The 27,771-nt window shown below is 48.7% G+C and overlaps 1 protein-coding gene across 24 annotated transcripts; it reads left to right on the forward strand.

Moving 5' to 3' along the window:
• Nucleotides 1–57: 57 nt before the first annotated feature.
• On the forward strand, nt 58–27,709 carry EDN3 (endothelin 3). 24 transcript variants are annotated; one of them, XR_013400084.1, is made up of 7 exons: nt 58–451; nt 992–1,280; nt 13,830–14,032; nt 20,531–20,707; nt 21,892–21,937; nt 22,378–22,578; nt 23,833–25,486. XR_013400084.1 is itself a non-coding variant. In XM_077952111.1 (6 exons), exons 1-5 carry the CDS (start codon nt 400–402, stop codon nt 21,939–21,941), a joined length of 771 nt encoding a protein of 256 aa, XP_077808237.1. In that variant the 5' UTR covers nt 58–399; the 3' UTR covers nt 21,942–21,972; nt 26,307–27,709. The 24 variants fall into 24 exon arrangements, 19 of the variants coding, with proteins under 19 accessions (XP_077808237.1, XP_077808233.1, XP_077808239.1 ...); XR_013400085.1 differs by having other exon boundaries at nt 22,381–22,578; XR_013400087.1 differs by lacking the exon at nt 13,830–14,032 and having other exon boundaries at nt 23,829–25,486.
• The last annotated feature ends 62 nt before the right edge of the window (nt 27,710–27,771 follow it).

The raw sequence follows: 27,771 nt of genomic DNA on the forward strand, positions 1-27,771 counted from the left end.
CGCCCCCGCCCCTCGCTGTCCTGGGTGCGCCTCGGGCCGCTGCGCTCCTGGCCAGCTCCCCCCAGCGCCTGGGAGGCGACCCCCAGTGCGCCCGGGTTCAAAGGCCCCGCGAGGCAGCTCCAGCCCCTCTGGGGGGCGGGGAGGCGACGGGGGTGGTGCAGAAACCAGAAAAGCCCGAGCCGCAGCCGGCCAGCTCCGCACAGGGATGGGCAGCGCGCTCTGAAAGTTTATGACCGCCGCAGCCAACTCCTGGCTGGAGCTGGAGACACTGAGAGCGATCGGCCGGCCTCGAACCCCCACAGCTGGAGGGCGAGGCCAGCTGTACCTGGCCCCAGTGCCCTTTCGCGGCCACAGGCGGCCGTCCTCCTGGTCCTGTGCTCCAGCGCCTGATCTGGGTTCATGGAGCCGGGGCTGTGGCTCCTTTTCGGGCTCACAGTGACCTCCGCCGCAGGTAAGCGCACGGGGCGGCGCGCCTCTCCTGGCGCGAGCGCACACAAAAGGACCCAGGGCGGGGAACCTGAGGCGTGCAGATGTGCGTTGCCGGGAGCAAACTCTTGCCTGGGCTCTGCACTCCTGAAGACGTCTGGGGGCGGGCTGGGGAGCAGAAGCGGCGCTCAACGACTACCCCCACGGGCTCTGGGGGTTGCAGCCCACGCACTGGCTGGAGACCTGCTGCCTGGGCCGATTTGGTCAATTTTTCATGTAATTGGGGACTTCTCAGAAAGTTTGCGAACTATTCAGAGGCTGTGTCAAACTTGCAAAGTTTTCAGAAAGTATGCAATATGCATGCAAGTTTTCAACGGGTGCAAATAGTTTGCAAGCTTCTCACAGAGTGTGCAGATAGCTTGGAAACTTTTCAGAAACTGCGCAGAGCTTTAGAGATTTTGCAGACATTTTGCTTGCTCCACCCCCCTCCTCAGGTGTTTGGGGGTGGCGGGTGTTGAGGGGTCTGCACACTCAGCTCAGGAGCCCCTTAATCTGCCTCCTGCAGGATTGGTGCCTTGCTCCCAGTCTGGGGATGCTGGCAGGCGCGGCGTGTCCCAGGTCCCCACTGCAGCCAGATCTGAGGGCGACTGTGAAGAGACTGTGGCTGGCCCTGGTGAGGGGACTGTGGCCCCGACAGCATTGCAGGGTCCAAGCCCTGGAAGTCCTGGGCAGGAGCAGGTGGCGGAGGGGGCCCCTGAGCACCACCGATCCAGGCGCTGCACGTGCTTCACCTACAAGGACAAGGAGTGTGTCTACTATTGCCACCTGGACATCATTTGGATCAACACTCCCGAGTAAGTCAGCCTTTCGTGGTGAGGAACATGGGTCCCGGACCAGGCCCACATCTGCGCCTTTCCAGGAGGACCTCACTCCACCCCAGCCCAGCTCAGTCAGCCCAGAGCTTGCCCTGGCACAGCCTTTAGCTCTTGCTGTGGCCTCCTGCCAGCCCAGGTCTCTTCTGCAGGTCAGGGGTGTGAGCCACATCCCCCGGAGGGCCTGGCCCAAGAGAAACTCAATCCTGACTTTGATCCTGTGGAAGGGGGGTGGGTGGGGGGGGTGCTGCCTCTGAGTGAAGTGAACTGACCAGGGGGATTAGATACCTGAGAAGTCTCTCTGAGCCTCTTTTTTGAGATAGAGAAAGCCCCGAAAGTTTATCTCATTCCCCAGGTGCTAAGGGGGCTCATACTCACTGTTGACTCCACCAGGATCCAAGGGCTTTAAAATTCCTTGAAAGCATCCTGGTCTCCAGGGAGTCTAAGCGTGGCTTTAGCTGAGCCTGATAGAACCTGCGCAGTCCACTCAGGGTGGAATTCCCCCGGGATGGGCTCCCTTCCTCCCTGCGGGCCCTGCTGGATGCCAAGGCAGGGCCAATTCACATCAAGTCATCCATGGGCCTTCCACAGTCTGGCTCCAGTCACCCACTGCCACGGCCACAGAGGGCCTTCCCTTCTCTCCCGCAGTCCTTAGGAACTCTCTTACCCTAGGGCCTAGACCTGAATTTGTCTTGGGATTTGCCCTGTGGGGAAGTCAGCCTTCTCCTGGGGCCATGTGGAGAGAGTGTGGCTCTGACCGGGGAGGCTTTGATGACTCCCATTGTTCAGGGAGCCCCTCCCTCTGACACATCATCTTGCAAGCTATCCAGAGGGCTTGACCTTGCTTGGGTCACCAACCCTCCAGCATTGGCTTCCCCATCTCTAAGATCTGGGACTTGGATCAGATGCCTCTAAGTTCTGTTCCCTGGGTGTTCGTGGGATCTCTTGGGACTCCTGCTTGTACCCTATTAGGGATTTTTAGCTGGGAACTCAGAGACGGTTGTGAATGCAAACCCCTGGAAGTCTGGAAAGGCAGCTTTGCCACCGTGTCCTGGGGCCATCTTGATTCAGGTTCCTCACTTTTAGCTTTACCCCCAAGCCCTGTAATCTCTGAGCCCTCGGTAGCAGCTTTGATGGGGCTCACTTACCTACTTGTGTCATCGGCACCTCAAAAATGAAGTGCAGAGGAGGGTAGTAAACCTGAGGGGTGGAATGTCTTTCAGACCAGGGGACAAGACCTCTAATCACATCTGGGATAGGTCTGGAACATCACGCCATCATGCTCGAAGGGCAGGCAGGGCGGCTTCACGTTGAGCCAGCAGGACACTTGCACAGGGTCCCGCACTCAGACAGACTCTAGCTTGGCTTAAAGTCCTGCTGTCACTGTCTTGAAATCCTTAATACTTTCTGAACCAAAAGCTGCACATTTGCATTTTCTCCTGGGTCCCACAAATTCTGTAGCTGGTCGTGATACCCTGATTTGCTGGCTGGGCTGTGTCCACCTAGAGGATGGGAGGTACCTCCCTGTTTCTTTCCCTTTGTGGAGAAGATAGAAACCGTGAGTGTTGGGCCATCATCAATTGCCTCTTATCCTCAGACAGCAATGGGAGTCACCTTTCCTTATAGCCCCTGCACCTTGGCACAGCCCTTTCTGATTCTTATCCCGTGTCATTGTGCTGTGATCAAATTCACTTCATAGAATGGAGGGCACTGGGCGGTCACCAGGAGCTAAGTTCTTGTCTTGGCCAGAATCCCCAGCTGTGAATCTAGAAGGAGAAAGAAGAAAGCTAACGGAATGACAGGCAGGGACCTGGGGTGGTGGGCAGGCGGGAGAGGATTTAGAGACCATCTCATTCGTTGCTGTTTACCAAGCCCCAGAGCACTGGCTGGGGAGGAAGCGATGACTTGAGACTTGTCCGAGAGTCTCAACCAACACCCAGTGATCTGTTTAAAATTCTGTCTCGTGCACCCTGCCATCTGTTTGAAGTCCTGTCTCATGATTTTGAGTTTGTCCTGAAATGAAGCTGTGGATCTCTGACTTTTTCCAGGACAGCCAACTTGATAACTTTCCCCCTCAAGTGTGATTTACCTCTTCCCCTCCTTCCCGACCCCGGTTCAATTTAAACACAAAGAAAGAAGGATTAAATCTGGTGTTTGGGCGTCCCCTGAGCTACTTGGGAAACAAAAATGACAATAGCCAGACTTGAGCGTTTTGAAATGAGACAGGTGAAATAATTTTTGTGAGGCAGAATTTCCCGAATGGCCTCCTTCCCTCCCTTCCTGCCTCCCTCCTTTCTTTCTTACCCTCCAAACTTCCTCCTGCCCTCCCTCCCTCTCCCCCTCCCTTCTTTCCTTCTTTTCTTTCCTTTCCTTCTCTCCTTCCCTTCCTTTCTGAAACTCTGTAGGTGTGTAGATAGGTCTGTTTGTCATCTTTGAAATATCTCAGACAAGACTGCAATTTGAGAAAATGGGCTATAGTGACAGGGAACATGAGTGACAGGGAGCAATCTAAAAAAAAATCACTGAATTGAGCAAAAGAGGCCATGGTAGTGGGTGACACAGTCTTTTCTAGTGGTTCTGTCTCCCCATTAGATCGCAACCCCACCTCTCGCGTGTTCCCCTCTCCTGCTGTCATGTCCTCTTCATTCATGGACTGGCCTCGCTCTCCGCACTTCTCCACCAGGTGTGATTTCTGCCTGTCCCAGCAGTGGCTGCTCTGGGCACTAGAAGGAGCCTTGATTCTTGTGCCTCAGTCGGGGTCTTGAACTTTGGGTGCTTTTCACCTTTCAGAGTTCTCCCACTGCCCATCCAACTATGTGAAGACAGGATCAACACTCCTAGTTTATCTTGGACAGAAATTTCTTGAGTACGGTCATTTTTGCTCCCTTTGAGGATTTGAGATGCTGCAGGAGTCATGTTGGGAGTTACTACCGAGACCCGCTTTGCATCTCCTCGAGGAAAGTTAACTGTCTAGTTCAGGTTCAAGAGACTAGTTGGTCTCTTAAGTCTCTTTTGGAAAGAAGGTCTGAGATTCCTCAGCTGTCCCTTTGGCCCTCCTGCTTTCTTCGCCTCCTTAGTCCTTCCAGACCCGAGACTGGTCGGCCCTTTCTGTCAGCACCCAGCATGACGCAGATACTCGGGAAATGCTGGTTGATTTATGGCTAAGTCCTGCAACCTAGGAACTCTGCCTCATCTTTGCTGTTGCTGAGCCCCTAAATCTCCAGTGCCTTCTCCACACAGGAGGCCTCTTTCTCCAGGTGCCTGGCTGCTCTTCAGGGGCCTGCACATCCCTGTAGACGGTCATGGGCAAGAGAATTTTCCTTGGGGATGTGGCCCATAAGTTCTGTGATGTCTTCCCAAGAGTCCATGGCCCCAAAGAGGAACCAAATTTATACTTGCCCCACCAGGGCTGCTGGGATCACAGCTCATCAGTGGGCTAGCATGATTTCCATTAGCCTTTCCTTGGCTGTCCCCAACAGTCCCCAAGCCATCCCACCACTGCCAACAAAAACAAGGTCCCAAATCAGAGAAAAACATATCCCATCCTATTGTCATGGAAAATTTGCCAAGAATAAGATAGTAAGGGGACAGGTGGTGAATAAGAGGTCCGTGTGCTGATGTCCTTGTACACTGCGGCTGTTCTCTATGAGCAGACTGAAGAAACAGATACCAGGTAGCTGGGAGTGTAGGAGACAGAGTTCTCCAGAGAGACAGAACCAACAGGGGGTGTGTGTGCAGATTATGCATATATCAAAAGTGTAGTTGCCAAAGGAAATATTTGGTTGCTCTTGGGGGCCATGGATTTTTATGGAGGATAAGACAGAAGTTATGGGCAATGTCCCTCCAGAAATATATATATGGAGAGAGAGAAAGAGAGGTTTTATGAATTCGGCTTACACGATTGTGGGGGCTACACAGGCCAGAAATCTGCTTGCCAGCAGGCTGAAAATTCCCAAGGAAATTGATGTCAAGGAGGTCTGGAAGCAGAATTCTTTTCTGTTTGGGACCCTGTCTTTTCTGTGAAGGCCCTCAGCAGATTGGATGAGGCCCCTACATTTTGGAGGGTCAGCTGCTTTGCCCAAAGTCTACTGATTTAAATGTTAATCACATGTCAGAAATACCTTCAGGGCAACATCTAGGCTGCTGTTTGGCTAAACAAGTGGGCACAGTAGTCTAGCAAAGTTGACACCTACAGTGACCCATAACGGGGATATCAGCTCGAACCACATTTCACGGCGGACCAGCCCCTCAGAGCCTGGCTGAAGACTGAAAACCTGTTTATCCAATGGCTGACTGAGCTGTGAAGCATCCAGCAAAGAGCCCCGCTGTGTTCCTCCCCAACCCATGGGCTGAGGGATCCTACACCTGTTCATCCCTCTAAGGACATCTGAGGGAGGCATTGCGATGCTGGATGGTGACCGGATTTTCTAAACCAAAATCTGACACACATGGGCTGGCAAATAGGAATGTAGTTACGAAAAGAACAGGGCAGGATGTTGGGAATCATGACCATGGTGGAAAATTTGGGATTTACAATCTCCACTTGTGGAGAAGACTCCAGAACCCTAGAGTGCTACCCCTGAGTCCTGGCCGTGACTCTCTGTGTGGCCTCGAACCAGGAGGTGCCGTTGCCTCTCTGTGACCCTCTGGAAGGTGCAGACATCAGCCACTCCAGGACAGTGAGCTGCCGGGTCTCTCCTAATCCCAACAGTCTGATCAGCTCCTATCAAAATGCCCAGGCCGGCTTCCCAGGCTGCCATGGAGCAAGCCACACTTAACTTAATCCAGCAGGAATGCCATTTGTTTTGAGTTCTTTTCTCCCCTAAAGGCGTAAAGAGTTAAAATAATAACAATAATAATAATTAACGAAACAAAAACAAAACATTTAAACTTACATTTTAATGTATTCTACCACAAAAGGGCAGCGTCACAAATTCTGACTTTGCCTTCTATATTCTTCAAGAAAGGCATCTTGGCATGGTCTCAAGAAGAGATATTCCAAATTTTAGAACATCCCAATAGAACGGCTCGATCTGGAACCCCAACTTCCCGAATATGAGGAGCCAGCTGAGCACCAGAAGGTGATTTTGGGATCCTGATAAAAGTCACCCTGGGCCAGGTGTGGTGGCTCACACCTGTAAACCCAACACTTTGGGAGACTGAGGTGGGCAGATCACTTGAAGTCAGGAGTTTGAGACGAGCCTGGCCAACATGTTGAAACCACGTCTGTACTAAAAATATAAAAATAGCTGGGCATGGTGGTGTGTGCCTATAATCTCAGCTACTGGGGAGGCTGAAGCAGGAGAATCGCTTGAACCCGGGAGGTGGAGGTTGCAGCGAGCAGAGATCACGCCACTGCACTCCAGCCTGGGTGACAGAGCAAGACTCCACCTCAAACAAGAAAAAAGTCCCCCGACCTGTGGGCCACACCTGGCAGTATCGTTGTTGGACATGTGGCCATTTGAGGCAGAGGGCCAGTCTTTCTGCCATCATGGTTTTGGAAAGGAGTCATGAATAGCCTGCTGCTAATTTTGATGCCATGCATGGATGGTGAGGATGGCCGACCATGACTGACCTCATGTCATCTAATGGGATTGGCATGATAGCCCCATTAGTTGGATGCTCTTGTCCCTGTAGTTTACAGGAAGAAGCTGAGCCCAGGAGGCAGAGTCAGTTGCCCAAGGTTGCAGAGCTTGTGAGTAGGGAACTGGGCTGCCAGCCCAGAAGTTTGGCCCTGAAGCCTGCCCTGTAAGCCTCCCGCTGGGTGCACGTTCCCAACATGGGCTTCTTAGGTGACTAATGTGCCTTCTTAGGTGACTCCTGCTTTCCTTCATTCAATATGTTTTCCCTGAGTGCCTCACCTGAGTCAGTACCAAGTGGGGCTGTAGGACTCAAGAATGAATAAAAGACATGGTTCCCCATCCGTGACTGATTCAGCGTGGTTTTGTTCTTTTTGAGACAGTGTCTCATTCTGTCGCCCAGGCTGGAGTGCAGTGATGTGATCATAGCTCACTGCATCCTTGAACTCCTGGGCTCAATCGAATCTCCCACCTTAGCCTCCTGAGTAGCTGGAACCACAGGTGCATGTCACCATGCCTGGCTAATTTTGTAATTTTTCTTTTTTTTTTTTTTTGTAGAGATCTGGTCTTGTTACGTTGTTAGGGCTGGGGTGTTGTTCTTTTTGATAGTGATGATTCATATGTATAATTCTATGTAATCATATATTTGCCCTTTTGCAAGATTATTTTTATTGACATATGTTAAGACATGGGCAAAGCCCAAGTTCTTGTTCCATCACAAGTCCTAAATTTTATTCTGGAAATGTAGCCTTGGCTTGCATAGAAGCACGTGACTCTTCTTTAGCCTACCAGAGCCCTTGGTGGGTTCTCTGCAGGTAAGAGGGGCTGGTTGAGTGTGCACTCCAAGCAAACCAGAAGGTTTGTCCTGATGTCAGAGATGCTGGGACAGAGGAGGCTGAGTCTGGGGGAGAGGGCAAGGGACCCCCAGGCCATGAGCTGCATTCCTGGTGCAGGATTTTTCTTTTCTTGGCTGCTACTGCGTGCCTTGTTCTGTCTTCTTGTTTCTCGGTGTGGTTATGTGAGCAGGGCAGACATAGGAGGTGGGGCTGCTCAAATCCATCTCTTCTTTGCAGATCCAGTTTCACACTATGGTTTAGGGACTCCTGGGGTTTAGAAAGAAATGGGGCTGTGACCCACTCATCTGAATTGTCTTGTGGAGGAGGAACAGATCCATTTGCATGGGTTAAGAGCTCCAACTGTGGGCTCAAATGCCTGGGCTGGAATCTGGACCTGCCACTTAGGAGATGTCACCTCTGAGACCTTCAGTGTCCCCATCTAGAGAGTGGGGGACTAGATAGCACTCTATGAGGAAAGATGTTTTCAGGATGACACAAGAAAGTACACAGGGCTTGGTTAGCACAGTGCCTATAATCTAGTAAACACTCAACGTCTTGAAGACGGTGGCCACAATGATAACAACACAACCTCCAGCCCTGCAGAAGCCCTTCCTGGGCCAGAACCAGTCCTTCTGCCATATCCCATCCTGTGACTGGAGGATGCTGGCTGGTGAGTAGAAAGTCCTTTCTCAAGTGCTGCTGGGGTCCACCTCCTTGGACCGTCTGACTGTGATCTTAGCTCCTGGAGTGCCCCGGAGGAAGCCTGTCCACCCTGTCCCCTGCAGGACGGTCTGTTAGCCTCAATTAGCAGAAGGCTTATAGACCCTGGGAAAAGGTGTGCCTGGCTGTCTGCTGTTGCTGATAAGGAGCCTGATAAAGACTCTGTGGTCAAAGGTTGCTGGGCTGGGCTGAGATTCAGTCCCGCCCTTCCAGCCCCTCCTTTCTGCTTTCTATTGCTTCCCTCTCCCCTTGGTAAATCACTGGAAGTTTTCAGGAATGGGGCATGGTGCTCTTTGCGGCCACCAGTCTGGGGCTGTGTCTGTGAAATAGGAGGTAGGGGTGGTGATTGGGGTGATTAGGGTGTCAGTTCAGGAGAATAGGAATGATCTGTTTAGTACCTCTTTGTTAAACACCTATGCTGAGAGCTCTGTGGGGCATCTGCGGCTCTCATGTCCTTGGTACGTCCAGCAGAGTAGATATAATGCCTTGTAATTTGCAGCTGAGGACCCCATGGAGCCCCAGTAGCCTCACTTCCGACCTCACCCAACATTGCCCAGGACTGAAGTGAATGTCACCAACTGGGAGTCACCAGGAAGCAATTGAGGAAATCCCACAGACATCAGTTTAGAAAACATCATTTCATGATGTGCTTTTGAGACAGGCATGTGAAAGAAGAGGGTGTTGGCCAGACTAAAAGGGACCCTGAGCTTGAGGTTCTGACTGATCATGGTTTCAGGAGTTTTTTCCTCTCACATAACCATTTCTATCTCTTCCTTAGAAATTAGCACACTTTTGGGTACCAGTTTTGAGTTGGAGTGGCATATTTCTTAGAACACTGGATGGCAAGATACTTCTTTAAAATTGGAGGGACTTAGAGTTAATTTCGCAGTTTTTTGGAAAAGTCAGTCCTACGAGGACTTTTCTGTTGGGGATGCACAGGCAGAAAGCCCGTTTTCTGCCCCGAGTCAGCAGGAGGGGTGAGTGGTCCAGGAACAAAAACAGACTTGGTGGAATGCAACTAATCTCCACTTGGGAGACAGGGACTTGAGTCTGGAAGGCAGTTTGATTTGTAGCAAGAAAACTTGGTACAAAGAGGTTGTGACCCTGTGTGACCCCAAGGGAGAATTTGGATTTCTGCTAGATGAAAGGGCCATTACAGTGAGGAACTTGGCCTTAAATCTGAAGGCAGATGAAAGGCTCTGATGTGTCTGGTTATGTTTGTTCCTGCAAGAATTTAAAACAAAGGAAGCTGGGAGGCAAACAATGCTGCTGCTTTATAATTCCATTTCCAAACCTCAGAGGGGGAGCTGTAAAGGGTGACCTTGTCTACGGCACCGCCCCGTGTTCCAGTGTATAGGAAATGGATGGTCTCTGTTTTGCATGAGAAAGTGACCAGGTCTCCTTCGTTGTGGTGTTTCAGTTGAAACAGAGTTCCTCAAAATTGTAAAGGCACACACATATACACACAGACTTTTGTGCACTTTGGAATAGAAATTAATTGCACTTGGAAAATAAATGGCAGAGCATGGCTGACTACAGATGGCCACACGTGAATGAATTGTTTGTCTGCATAGTTTTGGGTGCTTCTGAACCCTGGTTCACCCACCAGTCCTCCCAAAAATAGACAGACAGGATGAGGCATCGGCTCTGTTTCTCATCTGCCCCACCTCAGAGTCTTAGGAGGGCCAAGAGCTTCGGGAGAAATTGGGGACATTCACAGGCCTGGAAGCACTGGCCTCTTCTTCTATGGCCTCCTCAGGGCAGATTTGGAGGGAGCTCTTAATAAACAGTAACTCAGGAACAGAACCATCAGGGAGGCCTGTTCCCCAGCTCAGTAATTTAAAAACTAGAAACAGCTTCATTTCATACGCGTTGATGCGAAAGGTGCTAACAGACATGGCTGATGACATGACTGGCCGCTGGTGGACAGTTTCGCCCCATGGCTTGCGGAGTGTAAAATAGCTCTGCCGAGAGTCAGAAGCAACTGCATGAGACAGCAGAGGTCCATGTAACTTTTCTGGGTTTTTGGAAATCTGATTTCCATGGGTCTCTTGCAGGGCTGGGAATAGACTGGGGCGAGTGAGGCATTCCCTCACGTACAAACTTTCAGGAGGCACCAAAAACTCAGTAGGAAAAAACAAGTAAAATGTCATGCACTGTTTTCAGAAAGCCAAAATGAGTGCAAAAAATTCATAATCGACCGAATATTATTTTTAATAAAGGCAGGATCCAGCCCTGAGCTTGCTGCACTTACTCACCTGCCTCACCTTAATCTCAGTCCTGGCATCTTGTTTGAGGATAAAGCCTGTGTCTCTAATACAGACTCAGTAGTTTGAGGTAAGTGATAAATCTGTTGGAGCTATTACTGGAAAGCGGTCCCGATCTAGACCCCAAGAGAGGGTTCTTGCACCTCATGCAAGAAAGAATTCAAGGCAAGTCCATAGAGTAAAGCGAAAGCAAATTTATTAGAGAAGTAAAGAAACAAAAGAATGGCTGCTGCATAGAGCAGTGCTATGGGCTTCTTGATTGAGAATACTTACAGTTATTTTTTGATCATGTGCTAAACAAGGGGTGGGTTGTTCATGAATTTCTGGAACTGAGGGTTCCCCCTTTTAGGCCTTATCGGGTAACTTCCTGATGTTGCCATGCCATTTGTAAACTGTCATGGCACTGGTGGGAGTGTCTTTTAGCAGCTGATGCATTATAATTAGCGTATAATGAGCAGTGAGGACAACAGGAGGTCACTTCGGTTGCCATCTTGGTTTTGGTGGATTTTGGCCATCTTTTTTTTTTTTTTTTCCACCTCCTGTTTTATTAGTGGGAGTCTTTGTGACCAATGTCTTGTGGGGACCTCCTGTCTCATCCAGTGACTAAGAATGCCTCACCTTCTGGCCATGCAGCCCAGTAGGTCTCAGCCTCATTTTACCCAGCCCCTATTCAAGATGGAGTTGCTGTGGTTTGAACACCTCTGACAGAGCTACCAAAAGGACATTACGCAAGGACACAGACAATTAGGTTGGGTGGAAGATGAGTGTATCTTTACAGTCATTGTGATGGTGAGCGTAAGTCTTGCTCATGAAGATTTTTTCCATCCTTAACCTGATATCTCCTGAAAATTAGCAAGGGTGTCTTCTCTTGCTTTCTTTATTCAAAGGCATGTATGATGGTGTTGGCATTTTTTTAATCCCTCTGCACATACCCCCATCCTTACGAAAACACTTGCTCCCTGTTTTCCCTCTTCTCTTTCCACTGCTGGGAACTATTTTGAGCCCTGTCTGTCTGCAGCTTTGCATAAAGTTATAATGAGGCTGGGCCAGGCAGCCACGGAGTTCTCATGCCTACATTCGGCCTGGAATTCAGCAGGGTCACTGGGGGCTGGGGAGAGAAACTCTAGCCTAACTCATTTGATGCATTTGGGTTGTACCAGATGGAGGGAAACCTGCTAATCTGTAGGATTCCATAGACAGCTTAATTCCCCACGTTTTGGAGGAGTTTGTTTCTCTAATTTTTTTTTTTTTTTAACCATAAGTCTTGAAAATCCCACACCACATAACAAAAACAGAGTTATTTTTCTGTTGTTCTCCTTTCCTTTGACCCCCTGGTGCTTCCTCCAAATATCCTTAAGTGTGCGGGTGCCTGTGTTAGGGGAGGAATATGTCTACGGTCCAATGAGCTGACGGGATGATAAATTCTGTGACTTTGAGATTCTTTTTAATCTCAGCCTTATGGTAATAGGCCATGGAAGAGTGTAAACAGTTTGGGCTAAAGCTTTCTAAATACAGTTGATGAGATCCTGGGAACCACTTATCTGGGGTGGGGTGGAGCACCACACTTTGAGTTTGGTGTTAGTGCTGGGGCAAAGGTCTAAGACCTTCTCCAGTGATTGTGCTGTTTAGGGATATTCAAGGGATGGTGAGGGCCTTTGGAAATATCTGAGTGGAGTTTGGAGCCAGAGGGACCCTGGAGAGACCCAGCCAACCCTTTTGTTTCTCAGATCCAGAGGGAAGGTGCCCACCTTTCCTGTGAATGAGTCATCCTTGGGACTAGAAGCCCGGGTCTGCCAGCCTAGTAAAGCCTCTGTTTTGCCTCTGCTACCTTACCCATCGATGCAGCCTAGTTTGTTCACCAAGGTGCTGATGTGGCCTGCAGGAGTTATTGCCAAGACATAATTCTTCCACTTCAAGTAATCTAGAGGCCACAGTAATCTAGAAGGTTTTCTAGGAAAACCCCTCAAAGACTGGCTGATTAAGGACAAAATAAGTAGAGATCCATTGAGTCAGCCAAGAACGTCGTATGGGACACTGGGTAGGGCTGTGAAGTGATGGCTGATTTGGATCTTAGTCATTCATTCATTTAACAGGTATTTATTTTTGAGATATTGGGACCTGATTTTGAGCCAGACATGGTGTCAGCTGCCCTGGACGGAGAGGTGAATGGGGCAGACACAACCAGTGGCTCCGGCTGGACAAGGTCTTGCTGTTGCTGAGCCAGTGGGTTGTGCCTGGGCCAGACACCGTCTCTTAAATGAAACAAAGGAACTGACCCTCATTCTTAGGTCTGATTGGTAGGGGTCAATGCTCAGTATTCTTTTTGAAAATGTAGGTGATACTGTTAAAATTCTCAAACAGCCAAGTCCTGGATAATTCCAAAGATTTTTTGAGGGGGAAAAGAGGGGGAGAGAGTGTATTTTTTAAAAAGGTGACAATTAACCCACAGCACATTGCTGCTCACTGTTTTTGATATTTCCAAATATTCTAGAATCATGGGCTCTTTCAGAAGGCTGCAGGAGATGGACTTCCCATCTTGTGGGGTGGTGGGATGAACGGTCTGCCTTGGGTCCTCCCAACTTTAAACCGTGAGAATTTTCTGCAGCAGAAGTAAAGCTATGAATTGCCGGTTCACTGTTCTGATGTTTAGGAAGCATAAGCTTTGTATAATATTCTTTAGAACCAGAAAGCGCCCGTGTGTGTTCTCTGCTTGTATAATGAGGTCACTGAGGAGCTATGTTTCCTGGCCTATTTTCTTTCCTGGAGGTTGGAAGAGCACCCCATGGGCTGTCTGGCATAAGACCTGGCCCACAGCAGACTATTCATAAGCATTTGATGAGTGGGCAAGGAATAAGTTCAGTAGAGGACAAAACTTCTGAGGTGGTCAAATGAGTGTCCGGGGGTGGGCTCCGAGCCTCCTGGAAGGAAGGGATCGCATACCTGCCTCCACCTGCTGAAGGACAGACAGCGGGCAGTGGGCACACCTAGGGGAAAGGAGGGGCATAGCCTGCTTCCACCTGTGGAGGGCAGACATTTCACAGTGCGCACACCTGGGGGAAAGGACTCCAGTCAGCTGACTGTGCTGGGTTTGTCCTGATTTTGAACATGCTTTTTTTTGTGTTGTTGCAGTGAAGAAAATTTTTGCTTGTCCTCAGCAGCTGGGGAGACTACAAGCCTTCCTCTTACACCCAAGAGGCCGTGGTTGCCATCTCATGAAAGTGAGGTCCAGGGTCAGCCAGAGTTCACTGGTCACAAGCAACAGAAACGTAGTCTAGCTGGCAAAGCACAGGAGGAGTTTATTGGAAGGATGCCGGAAAGCTCACAGACTGGAGGTGAGAAGAAACCCTAGGCTCTGAAAGGAGGGGTGCTAGGACAGGATTGGGGGTCTAGGGGTGTACCAAGTGGACAAGCGGGGGGTGGGGCCGCTTGGCAAATCATAGCTCCAGAGTATTTTCTGATCTTGAGTTTCCCCTCTCAGGAGTCTCGGGAGAGAGGGAGTCAGATTGGCCCAGTTTAGGTCTCCTGACCAGTCCTCAGGCAGAGGTAGGTGAGGCCCATCGACTGATTGCCCCCCAGGGACCTCACACAATGGGAGGGGGATAATTCTCCAAAGAAAAGATGGCAGACTGGATCCTAGGAGACAAAAATAACCAATGCTGGCCTCCGGCTGCAGAGAATTCCCTGCTTCTCAGTCCTTGGAGTGCAGGTGCCCCTGTTCCTGGTCCTATCCCTCCCCTTTGTCTCCATGTGTTCGTGCGTAGCAGTGTCTGCTGGATGTTTGCTGAAGCAGAGGATCCCTTTCATGGGCCTTTGAATAGTCAGCCACTTCCACACCAGAAATTGCATATGTAGGTGTGCTGGAGGGCATTTTGTTTTTTCTAAGGGTATTTGGATTAATCTTCCTATTTCACCCTGTCTTACTCATTAGAGCCACGTTCTAACTGGTTCAGATTACGGATGGTAAATAAAGGTGATTGACACTTTTCTCCCTGCCCAGGCAGACATTTCTAAGCTTGGGAGAGTTGATGAGGGATGCCTTCTAGGGAATGTAATAAAATCTGAAATCGAGCTGTAGTTAGAAAGCGTGCAAGGGTCTAGAAGTTGTTTCTCCAGGGAATGGCAGGAGGTGGTGTCCAATGACTGCTGGTGCCTGGCAGCTGGGGGCTGCCTCCTGACTGTCTGCCAGTGGGAAACAGTTGTTTCTCCTCCTCCTGGCCACAGGACAAGTCACAGAGCCACGCTTTCTGTACAATATGTCCCCTGGGCCAAAAGGCAATATTGCCTCTGCTTTCCCAGTTCAGAAGGAAAAATGTGAACCGAGGAAGTAAATCATCAACTTGACATGTATCGTAAGTGTGACATGAACATGTTCTATTTGTTGGGGAGACACTCAAGTCACCAGCTGGGCTTTTTAAATGAAAACAATACCTCTATTTAAATGAAACAACACCTCTATTTGTAAAGAGGAAAATAGTATCAGGTACTAATTTTGTTCATGTGTCATCTGACCTGTCTGCGTTCGCTTTATGGAATAAACCACTAGACTAGGAGTTGTAAACTCAGATGCTCCTGAGGGCCAGACACATAAAAAAGATGAGTGAATGGGGCCAGGTATAAAACTACTGAAAATGGTGGGAACTGGGGCAGAATGAAGGGCTTACGCCCAGTCTCTGACATCATTACCTGGCTGCCATGCTGGAATATGAGGTTGGTATTAGCACAACTTCCAATTTTCAAGAAAAGCTGGAAATTGGGATGTTTATGTGAAATTTCCAGATTTAACAAAAAACACTATGGTTCACGCCTGTAATCCCAGTACTTTGGGAGGCTGAGGGGGGCGGATCACGAGATCAAGAGACTGAGACCATCCTGGCCAACATGGTGAAACCCTGTCTCTACTAAAAATACAAAAATATTAGCTGGGTGTGGTGGTATGTGCCTGTAGTCCCAACTACTTGGGAGGCTAAGGCACGAGAATCGCTTAAACCCAGGAGGCGGAGGTTGCAGTGAGCCAAGATTGCGCCAGTGCACTCCAGCCTGGCGACAGAGTGAAACTCTGTCTCAAAACAAAACCAAAAACAAAACCAAAAACAAAACACTGTTGACTGTAAAAAGCTGACAAAAATGCCAATTTGCTAACCTCAGTACTGGATTAAAAGTGTATGTGTGCAGGGCCCCGCCCCTTGTCTGTCTTTTCATAAGTTTCACCCGGAGTCTAGTCCAGCACCTGCATGTTGAAAAGCAGTTGGCAAGTATTTGTTGAATGCTATGCAGTTGTGGTGGGTGGAATAAAAACTGGGTTTTCAATAGGGAATGACAGTTTGATAAGCTTTCCTAAGAATTTAGAATCTGGTCAGTGGGAATACCTGTGTCTCTTCTTTAAAAGCTTCAGATATACAGGCCAGGTTCCTGATCAGAAAGATGGAGAGTATTAATTCATTTATGAGAAGGCAACACGGAACTTAAAAACAGAATCTTTAAAACAAAAGTCAGCTTTCCTTATTCAGAAACTTCTTGTAGAGAGAAATAAAGCATTTTCAGTGTGGTGTTGCAGATGAAGAATGAATATGGGAGATTTGGGAATTTAATATTTAATAATACTTAGACATGATGTTTGGAAAAATGTGACAAATAAGAAACTTTTGATAAATAAGACTCTGATGTCACCAATCAAATAATGAATGTCCTGAATACATAAGTTGAGTGATAATTTATTAGATGAACACACACAACACCAGAGATTGCCTATGTAGGTGTGCTAGAGGGTATTTTGTTTTTTCTAAGGGTATTTGGATTAATCTTCTCACCTGCTTTTCTTTTGCATGGAGCTCTGTGTTATAACTGAGACATGAACAGATGGAAGAGCTGCCTACTTGTATAAAGGATTGTATTCTGAAAACTCCATTGTATTACAGAGCAGTAGGCCCCAACCGCTGGGCAGGGCATGCTGATCAAAGGTTCTTGGCCAATTTCATTTCACGTTCATGGTCCACTGTTAGGTCTTTCCTGTTCACTATTCAGTAAACAGCCAGTGACGAAGCAGTACAAAAATGAAATATAAAGGCTCATGAGATATGAGTACGTTATCACAACTGAAATAGAAGCGCTCATGAGCTGGTAATCTGGAGTCAGACCTCGGTAAGAAGGTGGTGTCGAATGAGGTGACCTGTGGCCTTGGGTTCCTTATTACCCTTTTTTATTGCTAAGTCAAACATCTCAAATGCCAGGCTTAGTAGATGGAACTTTCCTGATACAACTCACTTGACCTCCCAGACCAGATAAATAACAGTAGTAGCTGCTGTTTGCTTATGGCACTTTGCTAAGTATTTTCCATGCAGTGTCTCCTTTGCTTTGTCCGACCACCCTTTTGTCGACCAGGAAGTTGTTGAGAGGGTGATCATCATGTAACATAAGAACAGTATTACCAGGTCATGTGTCTCTGTGTGTACCTTGCACATACCTGTACCTACTGGCCTTTTTTCCTTTACCTGTTTTCGTAGTCCAACAGCATATAACTCCTGAAGGCATGGACACATAGGGTTACGCCTTTCTGTGTCCCTATGACACTTACATTGATACTACGTATATAGTGGATGCTTAAAAATGTTGGAGATTCTTTCAGTGATTTTTGTGGTTATTGAACTCTTTAGGGTGAAAAGAATCCAGTCTTGCCAGACTAGAATGATCTCACCATGAACTATCAGTTCTCAATCAATAATCTGTTCGCCTGGCCTTGTGTGAGGCCCATGGTGGGTAAAAAGGAAGTAAAAGACCTGCCCTCTCTTTTGAGGATCCGGTAATCTGCCTTTAGACTTGGGTAAGAAACACCGCAACTCTGGGCCCTGTGGGTTAGAGGACTGCCTCTGACACCACTCTGGCCATGCCTCCCACCCCACTGCAAGAGTCTGGGACTGAAAGCCAAATGCACCCTCTTCAAGACCATGTTCCAGGTATTCAGGGGCTGGAATTCCCTACTCACACATCCCCCAAGACCACTTCCAGGGCCTGCACAGGTATCCTCCAGGGCCTGACACTTGGGGGTGAGCAGGGCTCCGGGTACATATCTGCAGGCCTGCAGGGTGACAGCTGCTTACAGGGAAGCAGCCTGGGGCATCCACGGGGAGTGCTTGAAGCCAGCGCTGGTGTGGGATGGAGCAGGATGGCAGAGAAGGTGCTGGGTCTCCACCACATTCCAATACGGAATGGCCAGGAGCCCAGGATTCTAAATTAAAGGCTGGACCTGCAAGGTGTTTGGAAGCCACAGTTGTCCAGATACAGGAGATAACACTTTTTCGTTTAAGGGCTTATCAGATCGATTGAAACCTTTAAATGATTAGCCCTGTGGGAGGTGGGCCTCCATTGTGAACTCTTGTTCCGTACTCTACAATGTCAGGGGCAGGCCCTGCTGGGCCATCAGCTTCCCTCACCTCCGCACAGGTGAGCCAGCAGGATGCACACCTGGAAGGCCCAGGCCTTGGTGGAGGGGTTTGTGTGCCTCAAGGCTGTGGGGGAGGGGAGGGGGGCCCTGCCTCTCTAAACATTCTCTGAAACTGCCAGGTTTCATTTGCATACCAGCACTTTGCTGCGCTTGGCGGCTGGGGAAGTGCTAAGCCTGTCTTTATTAACAAATACCACGTTGCCTTGTTTCCTTACTTAAAACACTTTAGAGTGTTTTTGCTCAAGTTGAGTGGCTCTACGTGTGTAAATGCATAATCAGCTGATAGCAATTTCAAAATTGCAGGTCTCACTGTTGATGGAGAAATGGGAGCGTTGTTATTCCTTGTGTGTAATTTTCACCGAGAAATGGGGTCTGGATTTAATGTCAACACTTAGAGATTCAATGTGGCCCTATTACTGGAAAAATACACCTTTAGCCAAACCCTGCCTCAAAACAATGTCTACATTGTGTCTTGCTGCACCCCTTACCCCCATTTCCCATTCCTGAGAAAAAACTGGCTCAGTAAAGGGCTGGATCCTGCCCTCTGTCTCCGTTTCCTGAGCACAGACGGCTCATCAGTGGAGCCTGTCTCTGCCTGGAGGGAACCCACCACCTCTGTTTCTCGAGGAACTTGGGTGGGAAGGAGTTAGCGGGGAGAACAAGAGTTGAAAAACAGGGCGGGGTCAGTTTTAGGCTCTTGTGTCCAACCCAGCAGGGAGACTGTGAGGCGCCCTTGCCCAGTTTGCCCTCACCGCCTCAAAAAGGCTTTATGGTGTGTGATTCAAATGAAAAGAAATTCAATTTGATTTTATTTTGAAAATGCAGAGTGGGGCTGGGTGCAGTGGCTAACACCTGTAATCTAGCACTTTGGGAGGCTGAGGTGGGCAGATCACAAGGTCAGGAGATGCAGACCATCCTGGCTAACACGGTGAGACCCCATCTCTATTAAAAATACAAATAATAACAATAATAATTAGCTGGGCACGGTGGCACGTGTCTGTAGTCCCAGCTATTCGGAAGGCTAAGGCAGAAGAATTGCTTGAATCAGGGAGGCGGAGGTTGCAGTGAGCTGAGATCTGTGCCATTGCACTCCAGCCTGGGCAACAAGGGCAAGACTCCGTCTCAAAAAAAAAAAAAAAAAAAAAAAGAAAGAAAAAAGAAAATGCAGAGGGGATGTCAGGACTCCCTTTGAAGTGGATAATTGCTACTACGAAGTGGGGTTCATGGAAACCTACGTGGTTAATCTTTGGGGACTAGTGAGAAAACCAAGATTTATTGAAAAAGTGGATTTGGCCACATGTTTCTTCTAGCTATTAGTAATTTGTCCCTCAAATCATGCTAGTAAGTTAAGAATCTGCTTTTAACTTCTTCCCGCTGAACTGCCTGGCAGGCGCCCCCTTCTTCTCTGGGGAGTGATGATTTGGATGTGCACACTCATTAGAACCAGGTTTCATGGGTTTTGCTCTGAACCACTCCATTACACTCCTCCTGCCAACACCAACCATAGATGAAATTGGTAAACACTTTCAAGCCTTCTTCATAACGTGGCTCTTCTGAGGCTGGCTCCACCCTCAGCCGCATGGCTGGGCCCTTGCCTGCCTCTCTGAGGGCACGGAGTGTTCCTTCTGATGAGGAAGCAACTTTCAGAGGCCAGGATGCATCTCTAATGACTGTAATTGCATTTGCCGTCCTCTCATTAGCACAAACTGCAAGGCCTGCTGTGCACACGGAAGAAACTCAGTTCGAGGCCCAGTTCTGGCCTCAGGCTGTGGGGTAGGCAGGTGGTCTGATCAGGGCAAAGACCTGGACCAGCATGTAGGTTGCCCCACATGCCCTTGGCATAGGAAGAAAAGCCTCTGGAAAGGGTGCTATGGTTGTCTTTAATTATTTCTCGGCTTTCCACGAAGAGAGGTGGAGGCCCAGATGGTACTTCCAGAGCCGAGGAGCAGAACCCGGCCCAGAGGAGCTAGGCCAGCCATGGTTTGGTCTTGAAGAGAATGAAAGCCCACCCATGTTCACAGAGCGCCGAGCCCTGGGGCGTTCAGGCCACACCTGCAGCCGGTGCCTCGGGTGAGGCTAAGGGCCTCACAAGTGCAGGCACACATGCCCAGACGCCTGCTGGACTCTGAGAGGGCTGGCTGCTGCCCAGCTACCCAGACCCTCCATGTCCTTCCATGCCCTCAGCCCCAACTCTCTTCCTGGGGGTTGCGGAGGGCAGGGAGTGCACAGTTCACTCCAGAACCTTCCTAAGACCCAGAGCTGTAGCAGGGAGGGTGTGAACACCCGTTTCTGAGACCTTTTCAGCCAAGCAGCAGTTCTCGCTCCACACCCTTGGGGGCCCTGAGCAGGGAGGCCTGCGTGTGCTTGCCTAACATTACCCTGTGCTTTGCAGACAGACCGTGCCCTATGGACTGTCCAACTACAGAGGAAGCTTCCGGGGCAAGAGGTCTGCGGGGCTGCTTCCAGGGAACCTGCAGCTTTCGCATCGACCACACTCGCGCTGCGCTTGTGTGGGGAGATATGACAAGGCCTGCCTGCACTTTTGCACCCAAACTCTGGACGTCAGCAGGTATGACCCTCCTCCAGTTTCACTCATTTGCAGATAGGCATCAACCCTTGGCAGGGCCAGGCCAGGGGCTTCTCAAAGGAGGGTCTAGGATGGTTCGGTCATATCCTGACCCACTGTCATCTTGTGGGCCAGAGAAAGGAGGTGCTGAGCCCAGAAAAGACCCAGGTCCTCAGCATCAGGAGGGCAGGAGATGCAGCGTGCCCACCCGCTTGCTGCCCTTTGGAAAGAGGCTTCACAGTGGCCATAGCTGCATCTGGTTTCCAGACATGTTTTTCTGGCCTGTACAGCAGTTTGTGAAAATCTGAATAAGTTGCCACACTTAAAAGGTTGAAGAATTAACCCCTGCCAAATGCATGTTTTTAGCCTTCTCGAAAATAGCCCATAAAAGTGCAAAAGGCTTGTTGGGGAAAACAAGACCAAAAACAAAAACCCAGCACGTAGGACCATCTGGTCTCAGAGACTCTCTCCTCTTTGGCCGCTCTCAGCTGGAACTGAGCGGGGGCATCTCATGTTTGAGTAGGACGTGCAATATCCATTTACCTGTGTCACTAATTTATCTTACTTTGTAGCCCCTGGGGGCCCCCAAGTTTGAGACCCTGTGGTCTGTCCTGGCTGCTTTAGGGAAGCTTGTAGATCACGTTGAATGGGACCAACAGGCAGACTCCATGTTTGACCCAGGGGCTTTGAGCTGTTATTCACTTAACAGGTATTCCTGTTAATACTCCTTACTCCTCTTTTTCTTAACTTTGGGCCAAGATTCATGAAGCCAGTCAGGCAGATCAGCCCTTTCAAAACCCTTCCTGGAGCAGGTGTAGGTTGAGCTGCCCGGATTCACACAAAAGAGACGTAGGCAGGGGTGAGCTCCCAACACCCCAACAAGGCAGACGGTAGCGCTCAGGACCCCACGATCTGCCATCTGCAAAACCCAGTGTGAACTGCATGGTTTTTCCCTCCTTCTGGGCGTTTAAACATCCGGTGAATAACTGAGTGGTGAGCATATTCTGTACTTTGGTAGAAATCCACCCACTGAGCGCTCAGCCTTCAGAAACTGTGCCTGAGACGCGGTCCTTGGGGAACGCACTAATGTGCTCACTGGTGGGGAAGAGGCAGTCATAATTTGACACCGAAAAACCAGCCACAGGGAAAGGCAGGTTGATTCACTAAAACCAGCTCTCTCCCCACAGTAATTCAAGGACGGCAGAAAAAACAGACAAAGAAGAGGAAGGGAAGGTGAGAGGTGCCAACAGAGGCCTGTGTCAAAGGAGGTGAAGATGCGATGTGTCATTCCTTCGGGGGTGGGTGGACGGTGTTTTGAGGGGATGGCATCTGGTCTGGCCCAGTGGGAACCCCAGATCTCATGGGATGCTACACCCACAGGCAGTGGTGTCTTTGGTGGACCGTTTCTGGGGGCAGAGCAGGCTGAAGCTGTGGACAGCTGCTGTCACTTACCTGGCCCTGGCCACCCTGCTCTGTGTCCTAGGAGCCAGCCCTTGCATCCCTTGTGGCTCTGGGCAGTGATGTCCTGCCTGGATTTCACTGGCCTGGACAAAGCTAGCCAACCACCACTCTCAGAGGCCCCGCAGGCTGCCCTGCCTAGGCCCACGCTTTGCCTCTGCTTCCTTAGCAACATGTGCTCTTTCTCCCCCCAAAAAATCATTTCTTCTTTTCAGCAGCTGATTCCGGGCCGAGGTGAATGACAGCAGCTTGACAGCAGGGTCCCTTGGTTCTCCAGTTCATTTTATTATTTTTTTAACCCACTTGTCTTTTTTGTATGAGAGATCCTGATGTTCCTGTAGTCAAACTGGGCTTATTTGTCATTCTATCAATCAGAAGTCGTTATTAAGACTCAGCAGCACATCTGCAACGGGATGGTAATTTATGTTCATAATAATAGCCTGGAGGTGGCTTGGGTTTCTACAGAGACTGATCAAGGGAAGATGAAACCATGCTCAGTATACAGGAGGCTTTCCAAATTGGTGGCAGATCGCTTCTAGTCTAGTCCAGAGAGGGATCTGTCAGCATCCATAATAAAAATGGAGCGGGAGGAGGAGGGCCGAGGCGGAAGAGACAGAGCCCGGGAGAGCATGAGTCAGACCCAGATGGTCCCACTTTGCCTCTTCATTCTTTTTCCTCTTTTTCTCTTCCTCACCCCAAACCAAAGCTCCTCTCAGTGAGGGCGGGATGTAATTAAACCCATCCATCCATTGCATCATTTATTCATTCACTTATGCATTCGTTCAGCAAAGACTTGTTGGGCACCTGCTGTGGGCTGGGCACGGTTCTCGATGTTGGGGACACAGCAGGAACAAGGTTATGGAGCTTAACTAGTGGGGGATGCAGACAGCAAACATGTACAATATAAAGTGAGATTGCAAAGAATAACAAAAGACACGGCAGGGGTAGGAAGCGTGGGGTGATTGCAGTTTGAGATTGGGTTGACGCGGCCTCCTCTTTCTGACCAGGTGACCTGAAGGAAGGCTGGGAGGAGCCATAGGGATGAGTGAGGGAAAGGGATTTCAGGCGGGGGAACCAGTGAGTACAAAGGCCCCAGAGTGTGCTCAGGGAACAGCCAGAAGGGAGCCCTATACAGGAGAAGCACACAGATCCTTTTGCTGTTGTGGTGATTATTACTGTTCTGTGTCACATGTTCAAAAGATGCGATTGGTGGTGCAGGTGTCCCAGCAGGGCCTGGAAAAGTGGTTCTTTCAGGTCTCTATGACTCACGTAAAGCTCTAGTAAGAAGCTTTGCTTGGGAAGAAAAAGTTTCTTATTAAGCCAATGTTCTTGCTTTCTTGCAAGATTCAAGTTAGTAATTCCCAGATTTGCATTCTCAGAGTGGAAGCTGCCACCATCCTTAGCTTGTGATAATCAAAGATGGAGCCAGGCTGCGGGAGGGCTCCCAGCAGCCTTGTCTGCTGGTGTTGTTCTTTTCACACTTTTCCAGTCTGGTGGTAGGCTCGGAAATTACTGAGAAGCACTGGGAAGAGGGTACGTACAGTTCCAATCAGGGAACAGGTTGGAGAGGCAGTAAGAAGACGTTCCCTTTTTCAGCTTCACAAAGCTACAGAGCTATGCTTTCATAACATACCTTTCTTTTTTTCCTTTGCCCCCTTTCCCCAAGATAGGTTGAAGTCAAGGACAGACAAAGCAAGCAGGCTTTAGACCTCCACCATCCAAAGCTCGTGCCCAGCAGTGGACTCGCCCTTGCTCCATCTACCTGCCCCCGCTGCCTCTTTGAGGAAGGAGCCCCTTAGGAGGACAGGCCTGAAGCATCCTGGTCTTGGGAGGCTTCTGTCATTGCTCACACACAGTTCAGATTTCCACCTCTTTACGGACAAGGAGTGAATTTGCCTGGGGCAGAACACCCACCCAAAGAGTCCCCACTTAACAATACCCCCCACTGCAAGAATGCCCAAATCCAAATGACCCCAGTTTTCCTAATGGGTAAAATGATCCCAGATGTGCCCCAGAGCATGACGCCCACAGCTCCGGTTTCACGCAGGAAATTGTTTTTGGAGAGGTTTGGCAAGTTGGAAAGCCACTTACTGGCTTTTGACATGACTTCTCTTGGAGAATAAGTGGACTCCAAGCTAACTCTTTGCAAATGTAAACACGTGTCCATCTTGAAATAAATGCAAAATGCCCATGCAACAGAAGCATGTGACTTTCATATCCTTGCCTAGAATAGGCTGCTTGGTGTATGTCAGTGAGGGCCACGAGCAGCAGCTTTAGACACAGATCATAGCTCTACAGGAGTTTATGAATTTGAAGCTTATGGGATTTTGTCAGAGAAATTTTCAGCTGTGCTTGATACCCACCAAAAGAATGTATCTCAAAAGAATGAAGGAAGAAGAAAAAAGGATCCTTGATGTTTATGACAAGAAAAGGAGAAAGTATCTGCAATACGGAGCTTGTTCCTATTCAGTGACTGACCCTCTGTATTCTGTATAGACACCAGGACGCTACACAATGGAGTTCCCAGGCCTTGTTTGCAGGAAGCCGACTATAAAGACAGCCCCAGCTCAAGGCTATTAGGTTGAATATTTGCTTTCATGAATAAATGTGGATCTTTGGGGAATGGCTTCAAAATAAGTCATGAACACAAATTCTTTGTAAATTATGTAAATTCCTGTTTATCTATATAAATTGGCAACAACTGGGAATTGTACCGCCTGACAGTTCAAAATCTCTTTCAGCTGCTCTCTTCCCGCCGAGCTGAGCTTACCATGAGTGTGGAAATGTGGCCCTGCCATGTAAAGTCGCCTGTGCAGGGGAGAGGCCACCCATCTCCCCACCCGGCCACAGAGAGATAAGAAATGGCATTTGAGTTGGGTGTCCAGGGCCCTGTATGGAGACATTTAAGATGGTATATGACAGAGCATTGGCCTTGACCAAATGTTAAATTCTCTATGCGTATTTCATAAGTTATTACAGGTATAAAAATGATGACCTATCTTGAGGAAATGAAAGTGGCTGATTTGCTGGTAGAATTTTGTACAGTTTAGAGAAGCGATTATTTATTGTGAAACTGTTCTCTACTCCAACTCTTTTATGTGGATCTGTTCCAAGTAGTCACTGTATATACGAATAGATAGGTAGGTATTTTAAATTGCATTCTGAATCCAAACTCATATTCCTTAGAGCTTGAATTACATTTTTAAAATGCATATGTGCTGTTTGGCACCATGGCAAGATGGTATCAGCGAGAAACTCATTCATTGCGCAAACACTCAGAAAGTACTGCCAAAAGCCTAATAAAAAATCTAAAGTTTGCTCTGATTTGTGGATTTTTTTCATCACTGTCTTTATGTGCGTGGTTGCGCGTCGACTTTTCATGGACCTCTGGAGAGGATGGGAAGAAGTTGTGGTTTGGGAAGTGGAATCCATCTAAAGTCAGTTATGGAGCTAGATGAGGGGCTGCCTGAATATTAAGGAAGAAGTGGGGTTTGGGGACCGTTCCAAGAAGACAAAACATTCACAGCAGTCAGGAAGAGAGAAACCTGGGGAGAGTGCTGGTTCTTCCTCCAGACCATTGTGCCTTCCTAGCAATGGGGAGGCTTCCTTGTGGCCCTGCCAGAGATGGCTGTGCAGCCCAGGATTCTAGAGAGAGGGCACTGCTGGGAGGCTCAGGATTCTAGGGAGACACTGCAGGGGAGCTCAGGGTTCTAGGGAGAGGATACTGCAAGGGAGCTGGATTCCAGGAGAGGGCACTGCTGGGGGGCTCAGGATTCTAGGGAGAGGGTGTGGCTGCTGAGTTCTTGATAACCAGAGGCAGCAGTGATCACACCTGCAAGTTTTTAAAGCTTGTAAGACATCTCTGGGGATTGGGGATGTTCCGAAGGGTGGGGTTTCCTTCATTTTCTTTCTTACTTCCTTTCCTACCTTCTCCACCTGCCTTTTGAATAAAGAATCAGAGACCATCGGAGGCAGGGAATTGGACAAAGACAGGCCCAGCCAGAGAGCAAAGAGAAATTCAAGAAGAGGAGTAGGTTTGATGGCTACCTGATCTGAGAAAACCCGGGAGCCTCTTGTTTTAATTAAAGTCATTTTAGAGAGTTTTGACTTTGATGGATTGAGAGAGTTGGTTTTTTTTCTGCAGGATGTGGGGCAGCACACAGCAGGAGCTGCAGTATTCACTGGAGGCACTAACAGGACCTGGAGTCCAGGAGCCCGCTCAGGTGCCACGGAGGCCCCAGGCAGAGGAGGACAGCCAAGGACTTCCAGGAGCCATGGCAGTCCGAGGCCCAGACATGGCAGGCTTTTCTGGCATCTGGCTGGAGGAATGAAGGGGCAGTCTATGGATTTATGAGCAGGATTGGCTATGGAAATTGTAGGGCCCCTGGCTTAGAAGGATTAAGAACTTCAGATGGTTCATTAAACCACCATGAGCGTCAAGCCCTTCTGAGCCCAGGATCCTGTTCACCTGTGAAAGTTGCCTGCAGCTGAAGCCCAGCAAAAAAGGCTGTGGAGTCTGGAGACCTGGATTTGACACCACGTCCTTTAGGGAAACCAGGTTTAAACTCTCCCAGCCTCAATTTCTTTCTTTTACCTTTTATTCTCTTTTCTATGTCTTTGTCTATCTGCAAATATCTTTATTTTGAAAATTGTAAGTGATAGTTTTTCTGGGGATAGAATTTTAAGTTGCCAGTAGTAGCCCCTTAGTTGGAGGATGTTACTTCATTGTCTTTTGAGGTCAGTTATTGCTGGTTAGAAATTTTCTCTAAGACCAATCACTCTTCCTTCATGGGTTAATTTCTGGTGGCTTTAATGTTTTTCTCTTTATCCTAGACATTCTGCAGTTTCAGTATAAGGTGTCCAGGCAGGTCTTTCCATTCAATTTATACCAGTTAGAATTGGTTTGACTTTTCAATTGAAGGACCTCTCTCCCCTACTTGTTTCTGGAAGACTTAGTGTTCTCCTCCAACATTGCCACTCCACTGTTCTCTGGCATCTCTGGAGTGCCTGTTTAAACTTTACTTAAAGTGCCTATTTTCTCCATTTCTCCTTTGCCTGCATATGTTGATATTTTCTTTTTTCCCCTATTTTTGAGTCTGAGTTTAGTATTGAAAACCCGGGGCTGTCATTAGAGACTGTTGTGGATTATCAAGGGGGGATATTTCTCCGGGAAGCTTGTTCCTGACTGTCAGTCAATCCATGGTGGTTCCTAGGATCTCTCCTTGCACAAGATGTGTGTGAGGAGCCCAGGACACACACGAATAAGTCTCCAATTTGTTCAAAGCATATGCCATCGTTTTAAGCCCTCAACATAACTCCATGATGTCTGTATTCTTCGTGTCCTCATTTTACGGATTACGAGGAAAACTGGGGCACACAGGGGTTACCAGCCTATGGCCACATAGCTAGAAATTGGTCCTCACCTGAACACATTGTGCCTACCTGTACTACTGTATAATTAGTTAATGGCAGGTGATGGTGAGGAATGAAGGCTCAGGATAATTTTATGGAGAAGGTATTTTTAATTAAAACATTGAACAAGTAAAACTCTTTGATTGAAAAATTGAAACTATGAAAACATTCTATGTAGGGACTCCTTGACCCCTCCC

This window comes from Macaca mulatta, chromosome 10 (genome assembly GCF_049350105.2).
Source record: "Macaca mulatta isolate MMU2019108-1 chromosome 10, T2T-MMU8v2.0, whole genome shotgun sequence".
NCBI lineage: Eukaryota > Metazoa > Chordata > Mammalia > Primates > Cercopithecidae > Macaca > Macaca mulatta.